Source organism: Myotis nattereri, assembly GCF_964212035.1.
Source record: "Myotis nattereri genome assembly, chromosome: 4".
NCBI classification, from domain to species: domain Eukaryota; kingdom Metazoa; phylum Chordata; class Mammalia; order Chiroptera; family Vespertilionidae; genus Myotis; species Myotis nattereri.
In genome coordinates, this window is record NC_138079.1 from 3,666,346 (window position 1) to 3,682,272 (window position 15,927).

The 15,927-nt window shown below is 36.6% G+C and overlaps 1 protein-coding gene across 1 annotated transcript in view; it reads right to left on the reverse strand.

Moving 5' to 3' along the window:
• ZFR (zinc finger RNA binding protein) overlaps positions 1-15,927 on the reverse strand; it is a 71,123-nt gene that overhangs the window by 10,815 nt on the left and 44,381 nt on the right. Inside the window, exons 12-17 of the mRNA XM_081088877.1 lie at positions 15,613-15,775; positions 14,170-14,375; positions 12,921-13,071; positions 10,992-11,133; positions 6,307-6,404; positions 5,346-5,441 (exon numbers count right to left, since the gene is read on the reverse strand). Of these exons, the coding sequence (XP_080945003.1) occupies positions 5,346-5,441; positions 6,307-6,404; positions 10,992-11,133; positions 12,921-13,071; positions 14,170-14,375; positions 15,613-15,775 (856 nt within the window). The remainder of the gene's footprint in view (positions 1-5,345; positions 5,442-6,306; positions 6,405-10,991; positions 11,134-12,920; positions 13,072-14,169; positions 14,376-15,612; positions 15,776-15,927) is intronic.

The following is a 15,927-nucleotide window of genomic DNA, read 5'->3' on the forward strand; positions in this document are numbered from 1 at the left end:
AGACATCAGCAAACAGAACTTAACAATTTATTAAGGCTGTCATATACTATTTAAGACTCAACTCTGGAATGCAAATGTAGCTAAATATTGAGAACACCTATTTGTATAATATGTAATACTAACAGATTAAAGGAGAAAAAACTATGCATTCATGTCAAATCTTGCTAATTTATATAATAAAGTTCAATTTCCATTCCTGATTCAAAATTACTTAACAAACTAGGGAAAAACTGATACTTCTAACATGACAAAGCTAGTATCTCAAGACTGCATCATGCTAAATACAATTAACACACTAGAAGCATTTTCAATACAATTAGGAACATAACATGCATAGGAAAGTATTATTTCTTTTATTCCATATTTGTTGTAGATGAATCAATTAAGTTAGAGAAAGAAAGCAAAATATCACTTTTACATATGATTCCTTTAAAAAAAATTTATTGATGGATTTCAGAAAGGGAGGGAGGGAGGGAGAAAGTATGGATTTGTTGTCCCAGTTATTTATGCATCATTGGCTGATTCTTTTATGTGCCTGACCAGAGATCAAACCCACAACCTTGGCTTTTTGGGATGATACTCTAACCAACTGAGCTACCTGGCCAGGACCTACATAAGATTCTAAGACTAGAAAATCACAAGGGAATCATATGAAAAGAATTATTACAAATAAAGGAATGCAGTTAGGTGGTGGGTTACAAAATTAATATCCAAAAGATACTAGAGAAGACAATGTGAGAAAAAAAACTGATAAAATACTTAGGTACAAAGAAACAACACAAAGATCCTATTCAAATCTAAATAGGTACATAAAATTAATTTCAATAAGTAGGATATCCCATATTCTTGGCTAAGAATAGTTAATGTTATAAAAGTGATATTCCCCAAATTAACCTACTAATTCAATGCAGTCCTACTTAAAAACATCAGTAGAACTTTGAAGAAAATTAACAAAATGGTAAGTCAAGTTCATTTGGAAAAACAAACATATGAGAGCCAAAAAATTCTTCTGTGCAAGATGGTGTTTACAATGGGGGTTAGAGAATGGAGAGGGAGGAATGTGATGAAGAGGACCATCAGAACTGCAGAACACACTATGAAGCTTCAATAATTAAGAGTTTAGTATGAGAGAAGACAAACTGAGGAAGAAAAGACAGCTGCAGAAACAGGCCCACCAAATGAAATGCTGGTTTATGACAGGGTTTCTCAACCTCAGTGCTGCTGCGGACCAGTTTGGACAATGTCTCCAGACATTTGCCAAATGTCCCCTGGAGGGCAACTGCCTCTGGATGAGAACAACTTGTTTATGATAGTGATGATATTTCAAAGAACAGTAACCATTATTTTAAAACTGCTAAATAATATTGAAATAATTGGCAATTGTCTCGTAAAACATGTAGCTGGATCCATCTTTAATCCATTTGTAATTTTTAATTTTATAAGCAATAGATGTATAATTTATCCTGGTAAAAACCAAACATTACAGTTCTCTATTCTAACCATCCCTTCATCCCACTCCTCAGAGACAAGAACTAGTAGACTGGAATATATCCTTCTAGGAGCTTTTGCTAGGTATTTATATATACACATACACTTGTAGAAAATAAAATTTGATCGGAAAAAAAAGTTCTGAAGAAAGCATGTGTGAAATAATTTATGACCTAAACTACATGAGGAGTTGATTAGTAGAATATAAAACCCAGAAGTCATAAAAGATTAAGGAGTCAGACTTTGTAAAAATTTAAAAAAATTTTATATAGCAAAAATTTCATGAAGTTGAAAAGCAAATAAAAAGACAGAGAAAGTAATTTTCCAATACAAATGGGAGCTAATTTCTTAAAAAAAGGATATAAATTATTAAGAAAATGAGTAACAAAGGAAACGGCAGTTAAAGAGAAAAATAATTACAAATGCCAGCAATCACTGAAAGAAATGGACATTAAAAAAAGGAAACATGGTGTTTTACGTATTATATTGTTAACTAGAGGCCCGGTGCACAAAAATTTGTGCACTGGGGGGGGGGGGGAGGGGGAGGGAGAGCCTCAGCCCGGCCTGCGCCCATTTGCAGTCCAGGACCCCTTGGGGGATGTCCACCTGTCAACTCAGGCCCACTCCCCAGTGGGTCAGGCCTAAGCTTGCAGTCAGACATCCTTCTGGCAGCCAGGGAGCCCTTGGGGGATGTCTGACTAAAGGCTTAGGCCCCCAAGGGATCGGGTCTAAACCGTTAGTTGGACATTCTGAGTGCTGCCATGGAGGTGGGAGAGGCTTCTGCCACCACCTCTGCGCTGGCCAGCCATGAGCCAGCTTCTGGCTGAGTGGCACTCCCCATATGGAAGTGCACTGCCCACCAGGGGCAGCTTCTGCATTGAGCATCTGCCCCCTGGTGGTCAGTGTGTGTCATAGTGACCAGTCATTCCCAGTCTTTCTGCTGTTGAGGTCAGTTTGCATATTACCCTTTTACTATATAGGATAGAGGCCTGGTGCATGGGTGGGGCCCAGCTGGTTTGCCCTGAAGGGTGATCTGGATCAGGGTGGGGGTCCCGCTTGGGTGCCTGGCCAGCCTGGGTGAAGGGTTGAGGGCCGTTTTCAGGCTGGCGGGCGACTGAAGCTCCCAGCCTTTTTTTTTTATTCTGAGATTTATTTACCTTCTATAGCTGTCACTGGAGCTGAGAGCCGGCTCCAGCTCTGAGGCCCGGCTCCAGCTCTGAGGCCGTGGCTGGCTGAAAGCAGATTTATGGGGTTTTTTTAGCTTCTATAACTGAAACATTGTTGCTTCCGGAGCTCAGAGCTGGGCTGCGGCAGGCGGGGAACCTTGGCTTCCTCCATCACTGGAGCAAGCAAGCCTCATTTTCGCTGCAGCTGCGTGGCTGCCAGCCGCCATCTTTGTTGGCAGTTAATTTGCATATCCTGCTGATTAGCCAATGGGAAGTGTAGCGGAGGTACGGTTAATTACCATGTTTGTCTATTATTAGATAGGATTATATAGGATGCCCCTATTGCCCCCCTTTTGCCCCCTCTACCCAGCTCTTGCCCCCCCACTTCTCTCTGGCCATCCTCATACTGTTGTTTGTGTCCATGGGTTGTGCATATATGTTCTTTGGCTAATCCCTTCTTTAAATTCACTTCTTTAAATTTTTATTTTCAGATAAGTGCTTATAACTGCACTATTATATATTTCCTGTTATATCATTTAGAATTAAGGTACCTTTTTTATTGAGCCCTTGTAAATTGTAGCACAATTAATATATGCTAGAAGCAATTAGGAGATTTTTCATGTAATGCAGATACATTTCAATTAATATTTTATTAATTTTTAATTTTTTAATATTTTAATTTGAAATAATCTCATACATGTAAAAAAACTGTAAAATACTACAGCATATTATATGTACCCTTCACCCAATTTCTTAGGTGTTAATAATTTAAACATAACCATTATACAACTAACAAAATTTGGGATATATTTTTCTTATAATCTCTTTAATGTTACTTAATTCATTTACTTTGTTTTTGTTAATCTTCACCCAAGGATATTTTTCCATTGAATTTTAGAGAGAGTGAAGGGAAAGGGAGAGACACATTGATTGGTTGCCTCCTGCACATGCTCTGATAGGGACTGAGGATCAAGCCAGCAACTGATGTACATGCCCTTGACGGGAATTGAACCTGGGACCCTTCAGTCCACGGGCTAATGCTCTATCCACTGAGCAAAACAGGCTGCAGCTTAATTCATTTACTTTTAATCTATATGTGTCTTTATATTCAAAGTGGGTTTTTTGATTCACCCTCATAATCTGTCTTTTAATTGGTGCATCTATGCCACTGACTTTCAGAGTGCTTACTAATAGAGTTACTGCCATATCAGGTGGCTTCTGGGGCTTCTGGGGCCAGCCAGCAGCCCAGGATCAGATCCGATCATGGGCGGCAGGCAGGCGGCTTCTGGAGCTTCTGGGGCAGGCCTGCGACCCGGGATCAGATCCGATCACGGGCGGCAGGCAGGCGGCATCTGGGGTCGCACACGGGGGCCTGGATGGCAGCTCGCACTCACGCTGTCCCGCCTTGCCTGCAGTATGCAAATTAGCCGCCATCTTTGTTGGTGGTTAATTTGCATATCATGCTGATTAGCCCATGGGAGGCGTAGCGAAGGTACGATCAATTACCATGTTTGTCTATTATTAGACAGGATAAGTATGATAACATCCCACAGTTAGTGAGGGTATGAAGGAAACCACCACTTTCGGGAGTTTTAGCACATGTCCTTTCACCTTGGAATTCCAGCCCTAGTAATTTATCACGTGTATAGTACTTACAAAACTTTGACAAAATGAGCATTTAATAGCAAAACACTACAAACCCAAATGTCCACTGAATAGATACCAGTTAAATAAAATATGGCATGGCCATACAAAGGGAATACCATGTAGTCAACATAGAGAATGAGGTGCCCTTCTCAAAAACTTCAAGATGTATTTTGTTAAGCATGCTGCAAATAAATGCTTAATATTATGATCACTCCTGTGAGACTGACTTCAGGTAACCCTGGCTATTCAACTCTCACAAATCCAATCCAACTGTGGAATCAAAGGGTTCAATTATATTTTTTAATGAATCCCTCTCTATCTCAATTTATTCTACTCAGGAACCTAAGAGGTTCACATATCAAAGAGATACTTGTACATATATGAAAATAAAAACGTATGTGATGTATATGCATGCCCTTTATCCCTGGAAGAAATCACAACAAACTGTTAAGATTTAACCTGCCTTAATCGCTTCCTATTTTGTGCCTTTCTGCATTATATGACTTTCCTACCATTACATACATTACTAGAGGCCCGATGCATGATGCTTGTGCAAGGGGCTCGGCCCTCGCAGCAGCCCCGCCCATTGGTCATTCCAGAAGGTCACCCTGGAAGGTCATTCTGCCATCCGGTCTAATTAGCACATTATCTCTTTATTATAGGATTTCTTAATAATGTATATATCTGAATTTTTAAAATTCCTAACCTTACCCATTATTTCAAAGGAAAATGTCAACAGAACCCTGCAAAGGGAGATTAACAGCTCATTTTTAGTCTTTTTACTGCTGTTATATAAAAGCCAATTAATAACTACTGTCACTGTGAGACCAGCAGAAAAAGGAAAATGCAAAAAAGAAATAAATATTTAAGCATAGTTTTTTAAATATTAAATTCTTATTGAAGATTAAAAACCCTAAGATCTCCAGGTTTTTTCACCAGAAGAGGAAACTATATTTAGGAAGTGAAAATAAAGTATGAGACTGTAAACACTGCAAAAGTATTTCCTAAATGTTCATTTTTGACATACAGTTACATACTACTTACCCAGCTTGGAAAATCAGACCAAGTTGGAACTCGCTGACAAAGGTCCCGAAGAATACGTATGATAATCACACAGGACTGTAGACCATTAGCTCTAGCCTTGAGAGCAACACAAAAACCAATTGAATTAATCTTAGAAATACTGAAATTATCCCTTGATGAAAAAAAGTTAAAATACCGCTGTTCAATGGAAGCTCAGATAAAAATGAAACAAAAATAATCACACTTGAAATTGGATTCAATGAGCTGCCATTTACAGCAGTATTTTATGCCAGGGTTAGTATTTAAAAGCTGGTATTTTAGGTCAAAGTAAACAGATTATACAAGAATAATATTTCTTGATACCCTGTGAACCTTGACCTGTAATCACTTAAATCAATAAACTTAAAAAAAATCTGCCTACATTAGAAATAAAAGAAAAAGTAAAGAGCTAAAAAGTTTGTCTAGGGACTGAAAGGTTAAAGAAATCTGTTTGGTTTCCCTTCTGTGCCTTTGCATGACTGCAAAGTCACTAAACCAAACAGCTACTTCCTCACCTTTCACTCCCTACACGTATTAACTTAGAGAAAGAGGGGAGAGAGGGGATCTTAAAACTATACAGAAAGCTTTAAACACATATTCCATTATGTAAAGCAAAGTTAATCTGCAGCCTTATGGAACATAATATATATACACAAACATGTGATGTTCCTAAACAAGTCAACTTTAAATATAGCTACTAAAAATAAAAATAAAATAACCCAAACTACAAAATACCCCCAAAACCTAAGTTCATTGTGAAATAATAGTAACTGCAATATGCAGATCTTCAAACCCAGCTTTCTATGTCAACATATTTTCTGAAATTTAATTTAAAATAGTGTTGCTTGGGCAATCTTTCAAAATGTTTAAACACAGTTAAACATGTTGTACTGAACTACTCTCTCATAAGGCTACAATAAAAAAGTAAAATGATGTTCCGAACCTGGAACCACTTAGCGTGGCGTAGAGCAGCCAGAGCGTCAAGGCATTTTTGCCTGTCCAAGACGTCCGGTGGGTCTTTCACCATACCCGAGGTTACATCTAAAATGGATTGAATTGGCAAAATGCAGTGAGGAATGGGTGTTTGACCAGGTGAGCAAGACACTTCCTTAAAGTAGCATCAGTGTCACACGAGCCATTTGAGAGTCTATCAGCAGTTTAACGTACCCAGGGAATTATTTTCAACAAATTTACATATTCCAACATGACGACCAAACGGAGACTTAAACTCTTAATTTAGAAATATAATAATTTCTGCAAATATAAACCCTACCCACCAAAATAAAATCAAAAGGAAGGATTACTGGACACAGTGCACCAGCACAAAGATGACAAGACAAGAGGGAACACAAAAATCCACCTTAATAAATGAGAATATACAAAACACTACTGAGTTTGTTCAGTATTTTAAATGGTCATAGGTTATTCTGGGGCTAATATAGCAAAGAATTAATGATAAATATGGAATGACAACAGAGTAATGATCATAGAAAAAAATAAAGAGGCAAAAATTGGCATTTCTAAGAGTTTAATACTTTCTCTTCCACAAGGAGATTTTTAGTTGTAAGGAATACAGAATGCCTTTTAAAAATTCAAAGTTCCCAAAAGGTGTTCCAAAGCATAACTGGAGAGAAACAATGGGTAACAGAGAAAATGGCAGTAGAAACTAGCATGGTTAAATAGAGTAAGTATAGAAACAGAAGAGATGGACTAAGCAGAGCACTTTGATGATAACATGTAAGGCCTGAGGTTATAATACTTGGTTTTAATCAGATTATTATATTAAAACATGAATGAGCTACATAAAACTTGAGAAGGAAATCTGAACCCAAACCAAGACAAAAGGTTAACTTTACATTCACAAAAGTAGTTGGAGGGCCAGCTTTATATTCACCTAAACATATCTGTAAAATGTGTTTAAATATAACAGTAAATTTGCTGATCAAACTATTTACAAGTAAATAGCAATTAAGCCCAACAAATTCACAGCTCTTGATGATTTTTAACAGTATAAATGTTTTCTAAATTATAGGGAAATTATATACCAGGCAAATAATCTATTGAATTTAAGTCTGGTAAAAGAGCACCAGAAGGTGCATTTAGGATATAATCTAATAACTCACTGAGGATACCAAATGGATGAGAGAAAAAGAAGTATGTGATAAAAGAAACAGTGATAAAATAAATGATGATTTTATTTTAAAAGTACCATTGCAACTCTGGGCAAATTACTTGATTGCATATTATATGACCATTCAGAAGTCTTAAGAGATACTTGTCCATATTTTGAGTAGATAACATATAAGAAAGCGTATTTTAAGTGATAAAGAATTATATTGCCTATTGTTAGTTCTTACTCCTAAAGTAATCAGATGGCACAGATTTCTCAGAAGACAGTTTAGAAGGGAGATCTACTGATAATCAAAGAACACTATGTCATATCCTAAGAATGAACACTAAGAGGAATCTGGGTACTCAAAAGAAACTATCAAGACAAAAATAGTATTTACTTTTTAAAATTAATAAACAATCTCAAAACCTGCAAGACCAACTACTGAATCAAGAAATATACTGAACATAAGAAATGGGCTATTCTGAGATAAGAAACACAGGAAAGCATGGCTAACTCAGGAAGGAAAGAAGAAAGGAAAAAAGAATCGAAAAAGAACAAATCCACCCACTCCTCAAAGCAGGGTTACAGAACATGCTGGAAGACCCTCTTCCCATGTCCCTAATTACTTACATTATTTGCTAAAGCTAGAATGCAAATAGGTGACAGTGTGCAATCTCTTTCCAAAAATGTTTCTAAATTTCTAATGTTAATCCTTAATGTTATAATTTCCTCTAATATGTAAGAAAAATTTTCTTTTTGGATACAAGCATTCAAAAACTTTGAAAATTTTAATTACTGATACAATTTCAAAGATGCCAAGACACCTATTGCAAATTTAAAAACAAATTAAGAGCTAGAAAGTTTCTGTTAGAGTGTGGATTTTTGCACCCATTTTATACTTCAAGTGGATTAACCCCTTAGATATACTGTACTAAAAGCATACTTGTGGCCTAATACCCAGTTAAAACAAAACAAAAATGGGTTATTTTTTTTAAAATTCTTACCCTACATGAATGTATTTCATAAAATTTAAGGGGTTAATCACTAGTTAGAAAACATGCTGTGTCCACACTATTTTATGATTAAAAGTTAATAGGAATATATTAATTTAAATTAACATGGTTATGTAAAATATATAATCCACCCAACCATTTAAAAACTAGTGTGAACACTGCTCAATTCTAGAAGACACAAAGACAAAACAGAACAGCCACACAGAGGACAATAAATGCCAGGCTCTGCATCCAAAATCTCTTCTTAATCAAATGGCAGGTGTGACACTGAGCTTTTGAAAACCTTGGTCAAAAATCCTTCCGATGTCTTGGCAGCAACCCCTGACAGGAATCAATCCCCTCTGCTAGAAGGCTTTGGACCGGGCCTGATAAGCTACAGGTGAAAAAAAACACACACAATACTTGACTTGCTGCAGAAAACACTCTGCAGCAAGGGTTAGAGCATTTTGAACATTTCAAGCCTCAAGTCAATTAAACTTTTACTTAATATTTAACTGTCAAACACTGTACTGTAAAATAGATCCATCATGCGTTTAACAGTTATTTGGACAATTTAATAATTTCCTTTAAATAATTTTTGGCATTAAATGGGATCATTACGCATTGAAGAGGCTACCACACTATGGGCAAGTCTCAAGTCTCGTGATTTACAATCACTCTTCCGGCAAAGCCTTCCTTAACCCCTGCACTAACTCCCCAAAGCAAGCTATAGGCTTTACATGATTTTAAGACACAGAGCATTGGGAGCTGCAGTGAGAGAGAATACATACCGTTATTCTGCAGCAAAAAAGAAGCACTCTTCATAATGAAGCTAAAGAAATGGTTTACTGCACTAATCTGCAGCAAGGAACATTCTATCAATGTTTCTATACTTTTGTACATCCAACTTTTCAGCTCAGTGTCTTGAAGTAAAATCTTTCAATTTTGGACTGATCATTTCTCTCAATATAATATTTATGAAATTCAGAACAATAATTCTAAATCAAGTCTGGGTCAGACAAAAATATAATTTTGTTTCCTTTAAAAGGGATAGGTTATTAAACATTCTACAACTATGATACCTTGACTTTAGACTCTTGCAACATAAATGACTTGATACTGCACAAATTAAACAGCCTAAATATAATTGAACAAAATATGCTCTAAAATAAAGCTAAATGGCTATACAAGTATAATTTCACCCTAAATATAGCACCTTTATTTATAACATAATACATCAGAAGATTTTCCCCCGAGCCCTCAGAGTCATAGGCTGCATATGAATTGACCAGCTTGACTCAGGAACTGTTTCCAGTAATGTCCACAGACAGACCTTGAGTGGAAATTCATGCTCATATAAAAGACCCTTTATACAAAATCCATTTATTTTTAAGATGCAAAGCTTATAGAACATACAAGTCCTGATATGGTCTATATACAAAGTATGCAAAATTAGACAAGTCTCCCAATTAAGTTTTAAATGAAATGTTCTTTTTCTGGGTAGTAAAAAGCCCAGTGCCTTAAATAAATTGCTTTGCTGTAAGAAAACAAATTTAAAGTGACAGTAATTGAGAGCCTACTGATGCTATTTTAGACAAAATTTTAACAGTCAATATATAGTATTCTTTTCTCCTATACATGTATCACAAAGAAATACTAGTGTAGACTTTAACTCCATAATCAACAACAACATGAAAGGAAACAAAGTAAATTTTATCTGACCCATAAAACAACAGAACCAACATATGGCAGACACTGACCATGCTTTTTGGCTTAAGCTTTTGAAGCTTTGAAAATGTTACAGAATAGTCCCTAAAGCAACATTGCTGGCACCAGCAGGATTTCATATTCTACAATTGTAAAGTAAATCCTGAACTGTACTAGAACTCACTAACTACACCTACCCCATTTGTTTTTCAGTATCTCTAGTATAATAGCGGGGTCAAATGCCCATGTCTACATGCAATAGGATACTCTGCATTTATGAAAGTGCTCCAAACCAAAGAACAACCTCAGAGAACTAGAAATATTTTTACCACAGGACAAGCCAAATCCATGATTACATATATAACAATGCCTCTAAAAATATAAGTTATGAGTGTTTAACCAATTTTACTTCTAAAACTCTTGTCTTTTTTGTAAGACAAGGCAAGAACAAGAACTTCTTAAAAGAAGTTAAATTTGTGGCCCCTTACAAGCAACATTTAATTTTTTATGTGTTGCGACTATGCCAGTAAGAATAATTTTGAACTTCTTTTTCCAGAAATCTGAGGTTAGCAAGAAAAGAAAAAAATCGAGAAAATCAGTAATACCATGAGTGTTTTATATAAAAGTACATTACTAAGAAGAACATTTACTTTCTGCAAAATGATCTTAAGTAAAACTGGCTGCTACATTAAATCAAATCCATCAACTTCATATGTAATGCCAGCATGTTGCCTTCTAGGGCTTAATGCCATCTCAGAGTAGGTAAATGAAAAAAAAAAGTTAATAGAAAAATAGAATGTTTAATGGCTTTCCAACCTCCTTCCCTCATGTTCTCTTCTCGAATAATTGGAGATGTTAGGGTGATAGTGACTTGCATTTTGGGTTCCACACATGAATTCAAAATGATTGCCGCTTCAGACACAGCACATTTTATGTCATACTTCTCAGGACTTATAACCTATGTAATGAAGAGCACAATAATTAGCTGGATCTTTGACATTATCAGACAAAGCAGTTTCATCATGGCTCTTTCATTTTCTCACTACCACAACCATTTTATAAGGACTAGATCATATACTACTCCCCTTGGGGAGCCTTGCATTAAATGAAAATAACATTAAATTATTGCTCCACCTTTCTTCTAGAATTGTTTGAATTTCCTTATACCTGCTTCTGTAATATGGGAAAAATAATTCTATCTTAAAGGATTGTTGGAGAAATAAATGAATTAACTATATAAACACTTAAAGCAGTACCAGACTGGTATATACATAGTAAGTGCTATATAAATGTTAACTATGACGATGATGGAGAATTCTATTACTCTTGCATATCCACTTGTACAATACGTACAGACTGATTTGGAAAAAATATTCTGCTTTTTGCTTAATTATTTAACTGTTAATTAGTTAAGATATAACATTTCCTGCTTTGTGGTTTTACTAAGCACCACAATTAGGATCAAGATGTTTCCTGCAAATTTACATGATTCTTTCAAGGACCTCAAACCTCTTCTTCGCTTTCCTCATTGTTCCAGCAGTCTCAACCGAGTATCGGTAAAAAGTAGGCACTGCCAATTCTGCTGGCTCCTAATACTTAAAGACTCATCCACAATAAGAAATTTCATCTCTGGAACAAGGGTAATACAAAGCAGACAACAGCTGAAGCTCAACCGTGTGCTTCATTATTCCTTGCTATAGTTGCTCTGCTGTGGTCAGGTACTACTTATTCTGACTCATTACAATACAGTGGGGCCCTGACTTACGAGTTTAATTCATTCTGTGACGGAGCTTGTAACTCAAATTACTCATACATCAAATCAAAAAGTGAACAAGTGAGACACGTGACACTGGGCTGGTTTTGTGGCGTTCACTGTGACGTTAGCTGTGCCAACTAGCAGTGGGGTATCTGAAGCTGGCTCGTAACCCGAATTTTAGCTCGCAACTCAAAGCAAAAAATTGGCCGAGAGATGGCTTGTATCTCGAAAAACTCATTAGTCGGGACACTCGTAAGTCAAGGCCCCACTGTATCAATAAAATGTCAGTCCTTGGATTTAGAATGCCTAATTAAATTGCAAGGTTTTAAAATAAGTTTTATACATAAAATTATTTAAGGAATCTGTATTTTAAATCTCAGCCTGAGATTCTAACAAGCTAATGTATAAATCTTAAAAAATTCAAACAATTGCTTTTGTAGAGCCAAAAGGGGATATTCTGTTAATTGTGTATTGCCATGATTTAATAAATGGACGTTGGAGAAGGAATTCCTACTGTTATAATATGGAGAAAACTTAAAATAACTACGATAAACTAGGGAAATTCAAATCAGAAAGCTTATTTTCTTTATTATATTTTATTAAAAACATGCACTCAAGTAAGTAGCCAAGAGGTTCATGATTTTTAAAAAGACGTAGCCTTTGTTTAAAAGAATTCACTTTCTGTTCTGTACAACTGCCTTCTCTCTGATGATTCAAATCTTAGAAAAACACAAATAGGACATGCAATTTTACATTTTAAAATAAATTCCTAAGATGGCTTCATGCCAGTTACAAGCACTATAAAACCTAAAACGACAAAGTAGAAAATAGCCCTACTAATTCGCACAACCAAGAATAAAATTCAACATGGAAAGTGAAACCAAAAACTTAAAGGCTGGCGTAGGTTTAAAGCTGAAATAGTAAGTTAGTTCTGCCAAAAACGTTTGAACCAGACAAGGGGTAAAAATGAACATTTCCATAATACTTACAGCAAGCTGTTTGGGTAGGTTTTCTGCAATACGGGTTAATAATGTCTTTGAAGGTTTCTCTGAGCACAGCAAAACAAGGTTGACATTTCTATCTCCTCGGAGAAGTAATCCTTTTGCCAATACTCCCACTCGCAAAACTCCTTTTAAAGCTCTGCAGTAAAATCAAATTATATTATGTTTCTCTTCTCAACAAGAACCATGATAGTCTTTGACCACACAGAGTAAATTAAATAACTTTCTATACTATTAAATTTTCCATCAACTACAGTATAAACACATTCAATATTTGTAGAAGTACCTTTCTTCTAGATAAGAAATATAAATAAATGAAGAGTTATCATAGGGAGAACTGAAAAACAAAGAACATTAACACTTCTGTGTCACATTTTACAAATTAGGATAAGAGTCATTTCTAATATCATACAAAAATATTTCCAAATAAAGGGAACATTAAAAGTTAATAGATCATAATGTAAAACTTGAAAGATGTTGCAAAAGCTTGGGTTTATTCAGGCTTTATGGTCAATGCACTAAGGAAAAAAGTTGATAAAACAGATACAATGTAGGACAGATGCAATCCTATATAACAAAAGGCTAATATGCAAATAAACTGACCAGCAGAACAACTGGATGCTATGACATGCACTGACCACCAGGGGGCAGACAGTCAATGCAGGAGCTGCTCCCTGGTAGTCAGTGTGCTCCCACAGGGGGAGCACTGCTCAGCCAGAAGCCCTGAGCCGGTCTCATGGCTGGCAAGCACAGTGGCGGTGGCAGGAGCCTCTCCCGCCTCCATGGCAGCACTAAGGATGTTCTACTGCCAGCTTAGGCCTCTCCCCATCAGTCAGACATCCCCTGAGGGCTCCCGGACTGCAAGAGGGTGCAGGCTGGGCTGAGGGACGCCCCCCCCCAAGTGCACAAATTTCATGCACCGGGCCTCTAGTAAGTAAATAAAAACTAACAGCATATGAATGTAATTAGAAAACTACAAAGGCAGCTTTGAACACAAACTCAGAATAGTTTTATATAAATTTAAACAAAACGTGTAAATTTAGAAGGCTGGAGATTGTAGGGAATCGTGTATTTCTCGTTTTGGCAAAAAAGAGGTGACTACACTAGGCATCTAACACAAGCATGATAAGCATGTAGATCCACACCAGAGTTTTCAGTCTTTATAACTTTTATTTCAAGTGTAAGTCCATGAAAGGAAAAGCAAAAACATACAAAGTAGATAACTCTGAAGACATACCTGTCTTTACCTCCCTCTTTCTTATCATCTCCTTCCTTGTTCTTGCTCTTCTCATGTTCAGACAAACTGTCTGAAACAAGTTTTAAAGCACGTTCAGTGATAGAAACAATTTTCTGAACTGCCTGTAATTCCTCTTCAGTTGGGTAAATGGTTGCATGTTTTGTCATTACATAACGGTCATCAGATGAGTCAGGACGTCGTAAAGGCTACAGAAAAAAAAAAATACTTCATTTAAAAAAATGTTTCCTGAGCAAAAGTAAATTATTATTGTTAAAATACACGTATTTTCATCATATCCTTTCAATAACAAAGTCGATTATGCAAAATGTCCATTTAAAACTATCTTCTTTTTTCTACTTCAGTAAAAACAAAAATGCAAACTATGGAAAGTTATACTACCTAGAATATGTAAGTATATACATGGCCTCAAAACAAAATTATAATACATGCCATCTCAAGTTACAATGCTTTTTTATATATATTTTTATTGATTTTAGAGAGGAAGGGAGAGGGATAGAGAGATAGAAACATCAATGATGAGAGAGAAGCATTGATCGACTGCCTCCTGCACGCCCCCCACTGGGGATCGAGTCTGTAACCCAGGCATGTGCCCTTGGCCAGAATCGAACCTGGGACCCTTCAGTCCACAGGCTGATGCTCCATCCACTGAGGCAAACTGGCTAGGGCAAGTTACGATACTTTTTTACTCAACTTTAAAAACCAGTGATTCAGAATTCTTTTGCTTTTAATAAATGTTTTACTGCTGCTTATTCTGTGTAAAGACAAATGAAAAAGGTTAAAAAGGAGAAATTTGCTGTTTTCTTCCAAGTGCTCTCCAGAAAAAAAAAAAAACAAGCAAAAAGACCCTCTTGTTTTCTGTAGTCTGAACACTTCTATGAAATTTCCAGCCCCCCACCCGTCTCCCCCACCATGTCTCTTCTTTTAGCCAGATTCCACAGAACACACGCTCTGAGATGCAGATCTTTCCTCTAATTTTCCTAATTCATCAACTGTAGTGCTAATCTTGGACTAGTTATGTACTACCCCTTATCCTGCACTCAATTCAGAAGTAGTAGTAGGTTTTAGATGGTCAGGATTTGAAAGAAAAAATATTCTAAACCACTGGAAAGGGAGAGATAATCAGTTCCTGCTGATCACATCTAAACAACAAAGGCAAGACAATCTTTTCTATTGGCAAAGAAGCTCTACTCCCATTTAGCTTACGTTGAAAGAAACGACTCAGAAATTCTATGAAGTTCCTTATACATAAAGACAGGTACTAAGAACCTGTAATAAGGGGGAGGGGGGAGGATTCTAAATCAGATGAATTTACATTGTGATTACGAGATTATTAAGTCTAAGAACTGGCTCCCCAAAACTGTTATCCTCCCATGCTGAACTAGTCCTATGTTTTCACCCCACATAAATGAAGGGGACACTCACTGCTGGCCCCTGTGGCTGAGGAGGCATGCCTGGTCGGACTCCGAGAAGGCCTAGCGGACCTGGGGGACCATGAGGATAGCCACCATCAGGCATTCGGCGGCGATCATCCCAATGATGTTGTTCTTCCTCCATTCTTCTCCAGTACATATCCTCTTCATAACGTCTGAAACACAGAAAGTGACATTACAAGCCTATAAGAAAATTACAACCCAAGAACTTACATTAATGACATAAAAGGCTATTTAAAAACCCTAATCAGCCTTGCTAACACCTTTCCCCCTTTGATTTCCTTTATATGCTTTCATTTAGAAGTAA